This window comes from Sinocyclocheilus anshuiensis, unplaced genomic scaffold, assembly GCF_001515605.1.
Source record: "Sinocyclocheilus anshuiensis isolate Anshui unplaced genomic scaffold, SAMN03320099.WGS_v1.1 scaffold658, whole genome shotgun sequence".
Classification (NCBI taxonomy): domain Eukaryota; kingdom Metazoa; phylum Chordata; class Actinopteri; order Cypriniformes; family Cyprinidae; genus Sinocyclocheilus; species Sinocyclocheilus anshuiensis.
In genome coordinates, this window is record NW_015542402.1 from 1,474,792 (window position 1) to 1,485,100 (window position 10,309).

A 10,309-nucleotide genomic window follows, 5' to 3' on the forward strand; every position below is an offset into this window, starting at 1 on the left:
CAATTTTAAAACTAAATGACCCTTATGACTGGTTTTGTGGTCCAGGGTCACATATGTGCCTGAATGAGAGACGTTTTCGAGCTCAGAGTGGCCTAATAAGTGGAGAAGTTGTAGACTTTGTGAATTTGGGAACACCAATTTTAAGCTTCAAGTTGGTCTTTTCAGCAAGGTAAAGCATTGTTATCCCTTAATCACATGCTTATTTCAGTTCTCAGCTTATTCCTGAAGTGTTGTGTAGTTTGGCTTTGTTACCTGTAGAAAACACCACGTTTTTAGAGATGAGTTTGTAGTCCACTATAGAGAACTGAGGGAGCTCTATCCTTTCAACCCCCGTTACTGCATGGTCACCTCCTCGCCAGTGAAACTCAATATCATCTGTGGTGTAGCCGTCTGAGGGACAAACAGACAGATATTAAAACAGATATGGGTGGATGTCGTGTGATTGAGGTCTCATTTGTTGGTCTGAAGTCTTGGCGTGACCATTAAATTAAAACTGAAATTGTAAAAATAAATAAATAAAATAATAAATGTTCCTTAAATCAACTTATTTACACACACACACACACACACACACACACACACATACTTGTATTTGTACACAGACACACACACATATAGGCTATATATATATAAAAATGTGTGTGTCTATAAGACTTGTGGTGGCTTTAAACATGGCTGTAATGGTTATTTTGGTTGACTACACTACTTGTGTATGTGTGTGTGCGTGTGTGTGTGTGTGTGTGTGTGTGTGTGTGTGTGTGTGTGTGTGTGTGTGTGTGTGTGTGAGTCAGCATTAAAAACCTGAAAAAATGCTACATAATCAGACTAAATAATTAATAAAATCAAAGGTCATTTATTTGCTATAAAAGAAATAATGCAGCTTACTGTCTCAGTTTATGACAATCTGCATAATCTTGCAATTCCCAGCCCATCACACAAATGAACACACACTTGCACAGCTAACTAAAGTTGATTAGTTAGTGACCCAAAAAAACAAGACGTTTATGAAGCTTATCTCACAGCTGTGCTGTTGCCTGGACAGATGCCACATAAAACAACAATAAATACTAGGAAAAATATAAAATAACTCTTGAATTTGACGAAATAAACACTTTTACGTGATCTTAAATGGTTGGAAAAATGACAATGTTTCCAGGTTATAAACAAATAAAAATTATTTAAAGCAAACTACAAAAAAAAACAAAAAAAAGCTACAGTGCCTTTATCCATTATAAACCTTGCATATTCATAATTTAAAATGTTAAATTTTTCAAGGCGTGCTAAGATGTGAAGAATTATAAATGATGAAAAGTGAAATCAAGTTCAGCTGTGAACATCTGAAAAGAGCTCTGAAATGCCGTGATATGATATATTAGCAACAGAGGGATGTGTTTGTGCCACATGTTTTTATTTATTTTATTTATTTTTGTGGACTTGAGGCCAAGCTGAACCTGTGTTATTAGAGAGCGGAGGATAAGCGCATACAAGCCTTGGGTCAAACTCAGTGTCAAGTCAAATCATACGGCAGTACGTTTCTGAGCTCAGCTGCAGAAAAAAAGGCATCATAAATATTCCAGCAAAACATGAGGTATTTTGTTTTCTCCAGTGCTCTCTGTCCCGAAACTGACAGAAACACGAACAGCAGCCCATGTAGTCATCCATAAATGATTGAGAAGCATCTTATTGTATCGGGGCAAATGGCAGAAACTCTCTTGGGCTTGCATAATCCACTCGTGAACGAGTTATCCTCCAGTTATCAGACTGACGGCCAAAACGCGAGAGAATAGTAGATCAGAGAGAAAGATCCACAGCAGTAGAACGAGAGAGAGGCGTAAATGGAAGCACAGCGTTCCCACGGAAACACCCAAGCTGCAAAAGATTATGAAAGAGCAAGATGTTTCATCAAAAGAACCACATTTTGAAAAAGCAATTGTATTCTACCCAGCACACAAGACTTTAACCTTAAAAAGTGAGTTAAGCACACTCCACATATGCGTAACGTAAAAACATACAACGGTTTCCGCCAAGTGTTGTTATTCTCTAAGGGTTTGTGAGCACATTAATAAATTGTGTGGTGGTTACATTGATAAGTTAAGGCACCAATTCACATTATTAACTAGTTGCTCATTAGCATGCATATTACTAGCACATTAGCTTTTTATTAGTAGTTATAAAGCACATATTAATATCTTACTCTGCATGAGCATATTTTAGATCCCTTAATCCACACCATACCTAAACGTAACAACTACCTTACTAACTATTAATAAGCACCAAATTAGGAGTTTATTAAGGCAAAAGTCATAGTTTACAATTAGTTGGACCTTAAAATAAAGTGTGACCAAAATGCAGCGATTTTATTTGCCCTCATGTCTTTCAAGCCTATATGACATCATTTTATATTATTAAAAATTTCTGTTTTAAAGTAACAAAAACAAAAATGAATTCATTCAAGAAACCTGTTCGTGAAATGTTTGTATAGATGATCCATGAATTAATTGTGTCCAGTCGTGAATTAATTACCTTAAGCTCCAGATTGGTTCAGCTTTCACTGCATCACTCTTTTCTGTTCAACACACATTACGTCACACAGACATGCCATCATATTGTTTTGCAGGGAATAATGGCATTTGTGTGGTTGGTTGGGCCATTCAAAGCCACTTAACTCCATTGTTTCTATGTCATTGAGCCCGACTTAGCAAATTAGCTTTTGCTAACATTCCTGTCAGGGCTCTTACATCACTGCATTTGAATTGCTCCGCTAGCTGCGAACAACGTGCATGAGGAGAAGGAAGAGCAATGCTGTTCAGCTAATTCTAGTCATCATACTGAACTCTGTTTTATGGCTTTTTAACTGAAATGCAGCCTCTTAAATGGCTGTAACTTCCTTTGCAATGCACATAGGAGACATTGCTGTTAGCATGTTGCTTAGTTAATGCAATAATCTAATACTGATGCATATGCACATAATGGTCACCCAAATAATGGGTTAAAAAGTCATTAGAGTGCATTAGTACCTGCCCACTTTTTTTGGTGGCATTGATTCTGGTATGTGTTCCATTCATTTTTTCCCATAGGGATTGGTTAAAGTGAACTAAACCAACCTGCAACAAGGTGGTAAATCACAGCAGCATTACATAGCATAACTTTTCTTTAAAGCAAGATTTGAAAATTGGACAAAACGACAAAGGTACAAGACTGTGAACTAATAAGAGGAAGAACTACAATCCCCTGAAGCACTGAAAATGACACAACTGAAACAAAAATGATGGTGAAATACAACAATTATTTATTTGAAGTTATTGCTTGTTTCTATAGAAACAATGTATTTAAATGTTATTGCAAAATATGCATATAAATACAAATATTTAAGTATTTTGATAGCGTAGCAAGACCATTTTGAAACCTTCTGCCCAGCTTTACTCGCTGCGATTCTTTGATTGGTGGAATTTTATGCACAGCATCATGGGTAATGCAGTGTTTTACAACACATTCTGTGATTAAACACAATTATGTTAACAACAAGATGAATTAATGCAATCAGACAGGTCTGTCTTTAAAGGTTTTCCTATGGAGGAAACCAATGGAGTTTTTACTTCTGGAACCCGATTGTTGTTCTCTATTAGTCTGAGCATTTTTTTAAACCTCGCAGAATTGATGAATAATTAAAAAGTGTATTTATAACACCGTTAAACACATTTTTTTATAAAAGTTTTGTTTCGCTTTTACGTCTAAGGTTTCTTTATGAAGTTTTACATGCTGAATGCTGAACGTATCTGTACTAAACCAATGTTTCGTAATTAATGATTGAAATTCTAAAATGTATTAATAATTAATAATTAGCGCCACAGCATTACAGAAGAGAACCATACAACTTTTAAGTGAACTTGTTGTGTAATCACTTTGGAACGTTCCTTTCTTTGGCTGCAATTTTCAATGGATTTTTTCACTGCGCTTGTCAAAATCGATTATGGGATTGACACATATGATGCTGCCTTAGAAATTGCATGAATGACAGAATCTTAGAAGAGTTTAGTTTTGGAACAGCCTTTAAGTACTGTGTGCTTAGAGTATAATGCCTAAAAATGCTGCCCAGTTAGGCAGCTCACAAAGTGTTTAGAACAGTGTCTCTGACTCTTACTTATTTCATGACTTGTAAGTTTGGAAAACAGTCGTGCTGTTTGCGTGCATGAGGACAAATTAAAATTCTGAAAATTGCCTCCCATGAAAGCATTATGGAAATTAATAAGGATTAAAAAATAAATAACCTGCAGATGGGATGCACTTCAATAGTGTCTGAACTGCTCTAAATAAGGGCTGGTCTCCCTAAAAAACTCACCCCTGAGTGTCAAAGGGGTGCCAAAAGGCCCTCTAGTTATATATCTTCCAATTCTTATTCATATGCATATTATGGAATCGCCTGCCAGCACATTCAACAAGAAAGAAAAGCAAATCTAGACGGGGAATGTCTCCAGCAGTGCATGTCTGCCTTTATAGAAATGCTTGATCCAGACGGTTCAAAGCTTCTTTAATCCTATTTCTAGTGTGCAATTAAAGGTGTCCCCAAACTCACACATGGTATATCATCTCCATAACTTTGCACAAACACAGCGCAGGAGAATCTAAGTCAAAACAAGACACCTATACAAGCAAACCTCTTTATACAGCAGAGATATGCAGTCCCAGAATTGCTTCTGACGGCTGCCGGCTCTGTGTGCTGTGCTTCGGCAGTGCAGAAAATTTGAGTAATATGCAGAGGCCTGGTAAAACCAGATTAGGCCATCAAAAGTAAAATAAAAGTCAAACACTATGGTAAGTCACCTCTATGGAAAAGACATGCTATTCCCATTCCCTATTTGTAAAATATATTTTGTATAACAAAAATATTACTTTAAGATCAACCTGGACACTCTGCAGTTACTTTCTTCTTAAAAGGGATTGCACATGAAATGATTTGAGTTATATTTAATAAGCATGGCTAAATCAGCATAAGATAATGTACAGTCAACCAGTCATCACAAAATACGCCCTGAAAACGTTGTGGGCAAATTACACTGATTGTACATTTTCTTATACATAAAGATTTCATTTGAGGCTTGATTACAAATATTGATTATTTTCAAGCATAACATTCTAATAAGTGTTCAACAGGTTTTGGTCACATAAAGGTTACATTAAAATAGTCTTGGAAACTTTTGATCATGCCTTCATCATTTATTTTCGACACTTATTCTTCTCTCAGACCAAAGTATGACAATCTAGTCAAACTTTTACAATAATTATTGCATTATGATTATGATTATTATTATGATTATTATTATTATTATTATTAAAGGTATAGCTCACCCAAAAACGAACATTTGTTGTTAATTTACTCACTCTCATGACATCTAAGATGTAGGTGACTTTTTTTCTTCAACAGAAACAGTAAAGAAGATTTTTAGGTGAAACAATCCATTATTGTTATGAAAATACCCCTAAAATCACATGTGTTCTTGGTCATCTCTCTCAGTTTGCACACGAGTCTATTCATTTTCCAATGATGTACGCGATCTAATGAGAATGAGCTGCTTCCAGCACTGTGTTTTCTCTTCCGCGAGTCTGTTATGACTCAGAGGAAGCTTGTTGGCTGCATATTATGCGTTCATAACCTGTTGTGTCTCTTCCGATGATGAAATTACATTACACTTCCGCGTACTGTTCTGTACTCAGAAAACCCAGAGAAATGAAGTTTCTACACACAAAGAAGCTCATAGACACATGATTACGATAGTATGCGATTTGTATTTGATTTTCATGAGATTTGGGGTATTTTCATAACAATAAAGGATTTTTACACAAGAAATGCAAAGCAGGTGCAGCGTTTAGCTGCTTAAAAAAGGCTATAAATAGTGTGTTTCAGACACTCGATGGTGAATTTTGAGTAAAAATGTATATTAATCTCAGAAATTGTGTTATGTAGCTTGATGCTAATGTTAGTCTTCGCTCTCCCTCTGTTGTAAACAAACAGCTGAAGTGGTAGTATGCATACATACATGCATCATACATGTGACAGAGGAAGACCGCGCTGAACCATTTGCCCAGGCTGTGGATTAAAGGTAATAATGTTGTAAATAATGTTAATTTTCTTACACAGACCGATCGTTTCACTTCATAACACTTTAATGTATCGTCAGGAGCCACAGGTAGTGATTTGGTCTTGTCTAATTCTTTTTTTGACACTCAAAATCCGGCAGCCATAGACGTGCATTATATGAATTGCCAAGGATAACGGTTTCACCTAAAAATCGTCTTTACTGTTCTGCTGAAGAAAAAAAAGTCACCTACATCTTAGATGTCCTGAGAGTGAGTAAATTAACAGCAAATTTTCATTTTTGGGTGAACTATCCCTTTAAGGTAACACCATAGGTGTTCTCATTATTAACTAGTTGCTCATTAGCATGCATATTACTAGCATATTGGCTGTTTATTAGTACTTATAATGCATATATTAATGTCTTATTCTGCATGGGCATATTTTAGATCCCTTAATCCATCCCATACCTAAACTTAACAACCTTACTAAACATTATTAAGCAGCAAATTAGGAGTTTATTGGGGCAAAAGTTGTGGTTAATAGTTAGTTAATAGTGAGAATTGATCCCCAAACTAAAGTGTGACCAATAAAAATAATAAACATGATAAAAATTGCATGAATGTATGATGGCTGTACACTTCTACACAACTTAAAGGAATAGTTGACCCAAAAATGAAAATTTCCAGAAAATGTACTCCAAGATTAGAATGAATTTGTTTCTTCGTCAGATTTGGAGAAATGTAGCATTGCATCAGTGTCTCAGCAATGGATGCTCTGCAGTGAATGGGTGCCGTCAGAATGAGAGTCCAAACAGCTGATAAAAACATCACAATAATCCACAAGTAATGCACACTACTCCAGTCCATCAGTTAATGTCTGCAGAAGACAAAAGAAAATATGTTTTTATCTTCAAACCCTTGCTTCCGGTTAAAATACGTGTTCATATTCCATAACACTTCAATAACTCAACCGAAACTCTATAAAGGCCACAGAGCACATGCATCTTATATTACATTTCAAGTTAATTTCGGTTTAGCCTGCAATGCATAATGGTATTTATTCTGCCTTATACAGTTTTTTTCAATTGTTTACACGCAATTTTGAAAACCGGGTTCTTTTTTTCACAATATAAGCACAATTATCCAAACACCAAACTCTATAAAGGCCACAGAGCACATGCATTTTATATTAAATTTCAAGTTAATTTCGGTTTAGCCTGCAATGCATAATGGTATTTATTCTGCCTTATAATACAAGTTTTATCATTTTTTTCTTCATTAAGAGATATTAATAAATATATTTGTTTTTTTAAATGTAGTGGATTCTCTTATTGAGTATTAATTTCTACGTAAAAAAGAAAAAAAATTTGGCCATTAGCCTGCAGCAGTCCACTGCAGGCCTTTTCAATTACAAGTGTGTTTTATTCACTGATGAATTTCATAAATGTTAAGTAAGTGTCCATTCATAAATACATTTTTCTGTAACCTTTTAGCGACACTCCTGGACATTTGAATTCGAAACCGCCGCAATGCATGACTGAACAACGTAATAAAAACGCCGCAATACGTGCCTGGAGCAAAGTTATAAAAACGTGTCACGGTCACGTGTTGAATGCACGTTTAAGCCCAACTCACTAGACATTTAACTTTGAAACCGTGTTGAACCGTTGTGTGCAATAAATTACGTAATATTGGTGTTGCAGAAACGTCACCACAAGCACAAATTTCCTCCAGGAGAAGGACTGGGCACCCTGGTCTAATGGGATTGAAGCAAGTATATTTATTTATGTTTTATGAATGCCACTTAAGTACTCTTAGGCCTTTGCTGTTGTCTTGTTGACCATGGATTGTGCGTCACTGGAGGTCTCAGCATTGACTTCAAAGACCAGTGCTGTCACAGTTTCCGCATCTTTCTTCTGTGACCTAGTGAGTAGATGAATGGATTTGTGCGGCTGCTCCTTTGTTATTGTACCTTTATTAGAGTTACATTTAGTCTGGTTGTACGTCATGGCAGATATTCGTTTTGTAGCTCTCCTTAGGGCCAAGTCACAGTTCATTTCTCCATGCATGACATTTTCTCAAGACATAGACAGAGCAGCCATCAGCTAAAATGGGGGGGTGGGTTCGGTGGGCTGTGATGAAGTAGGAGCTGCACTGAAATGCCTGAAAATCTATTTATTGTGAGTGTGACCTACAATATGTTTTGCAAACAACAGCACTGTTTCTACTAGCACCTCGTATGCCCAGTTAGGTTTAAAGGAAAAATGTGTACGCTGCAACTTTTGGGTTCCTGTTTACAGTAATTATGATGCAGTTCATGCCCTTTAGAGGGGATTTCCCTGTTTCCAATTCCCATGTAAAATGAAATGAGCAAAGCTTCGTTAATATATTGGGGAATGATATGTTTTTCAATTTAATATAATTTTATCTCTGCCACCCGTCAAATCAATGTCATCCCACCCCACAGGCCCACGTCTGAGCTCAATGACAGCCTCGCGACACGACACAACACAACACAACACTTAACTTCTTCACAGCTGTCAGAAATTCTTTCTTTTTTGGGGGTTTCTCCATGAATGCACTTGATGTCTATAACACACAGCGAGCCACAGTGTAACTGGACTGCCATCAATCCACTGGCCACATGATCTCACATGGCTAGACTTTTTACTATCAGCATGAAATCTGGTCAACAACTGCCTGCTTTAAAAAATATTGACCAGTTCTCCAAAATATGAAGCTGTCAGTCACAGTTTGTTGCATGTTTATATGTTGTTAAGCAGCAGTTATTTGGAAAAAGATCACAGTACAGGAAAAAGATAATGAATGAATGAATGAATGAATGAATGAATGAATGAATGAAGGAATGAAGGAATGAAAGTCACACCTCTAGATTCCTGTTCTTACAAACGTAATAAGTACACTGATAAATCTAAGAAAACAAACCACAAAATAAAGTTATGCTTGTGGATATCTAGCATACCTGCTAAGTGCTAAAACTCTCTGTGATTATATGTGGAACATTTAATCATAATGTGGATGTTACAATGAGCAATTTGTGGAGAAACATGGTTATAAAAAGGTATAACTTGCATAACTTTATAACTTGGACTCTTAAGTCTTATTTATTTATTTATTTATTTTCTAAGTCTCTACTTTAAAATACTCAAAGGTTTTGTTATGAAATTCCAACAATAAATGTTGAACATCTAATTTAACTCAGGAAAGTTGTTTGAAATCTTTAGAGACTGTTTTCTCTAAACGAGTTTTAATGACAGCCACCCTTTAAATGATGATAGCTTGACAATGGCTGGGAGTAGAATCATAAAAATTACACTGTTAGAAAGCAAAGACTTTTTTTATTTAGTGCAAGTAAAAAACTCAAAAATGTATTGATCAGTCTAAACACTCAAAATGATGCAGCAGGACGCATTATTCATGCCACTAACCTAGAAAACCTATGATCCTGTGTGTTCAGACTCGGAAGTGCTCACTGTGGTGCATGTCTGCAGGCACACCGGTAAAACCCTGCACACTCTGAAAGTTGTGTAGCACCAGCTTGTATGATTCAGCTAGCTCAGTCCGTCTTGTGTGTGTTATGCATGAATAGACTGCGGGAGTCCCTTCAGAGGATGACCTGGCCATCTGACCCCACTAACCATTTTTGCAAAGAGACTTACAGTGCATTCAGTATACATTCATCAATATGTGCTCCCTGGGAAATGAACCCGTGACCTTGGTATTGCTACAGGTGGAGTACAGCTGGTGCTGTGTTCTCACAATCCTCTGCGGAGTTTGCTTGAAAGAAAGTGAAACTTGTGAGAAACTTGGAAAGAGCTTGGGGGAAAAAAAAACAGCAAAACCAATTAGATAACAGTTCATGGGACTGTCAGAGGATTTGAGGTTATAGACACATTATGCTTTCTGACAGGATGTCGATACAGAATGCCATTTCACAATTAAAACACTTGCAGGAAAAAAAAAAAAACAAAGAAAGAAAGAAAAAATGTTTCTTAGCTGAGAAACCACTGACAACAAGGAAGGATGTGTTCGTTTTTCACTGTCTTAGCATTAAGCTTCAATGCAGCCAATGTATTGGAGTTCACAAGAGCACAATTAGCAAGTGTATACACGTGCCCTCTCCTGATCTCCTCCAGCTCTTAGCTTTACGTCTCTCTGCTTTAATGGCAGCAGCCAGTGGGCCATACGTAACAGCAGACGCTGGAGGATTCCT

General features: G+C 36.5%; 1 protein-coding gene across 2 annotated transcripts in view; it reads right to left on the reverse strand.

Annotated features, from left to right (window-relative positions):
* LOC107692986 (gamma-aminobutyric acid receptor subunit beta-2-like) overlaps window positions 1–10,309 on the reverse strand; it is an 85,542-nt gene that overhangs the window by 14,624 nt on the left and 60,609 nt on the right. For both annotated transcript variants that reach the window (XM_016492221.1, XM_016492220.1), the window contains exon 6: window positions 253–390. In XM_016492221.1, the coding sequence (XP_016347707.1) occupies window positions 253–390 (138 nt within the window). The remainder of the gene's footprint in view (window positions 1–252; window positions 391–10,309) is intronic.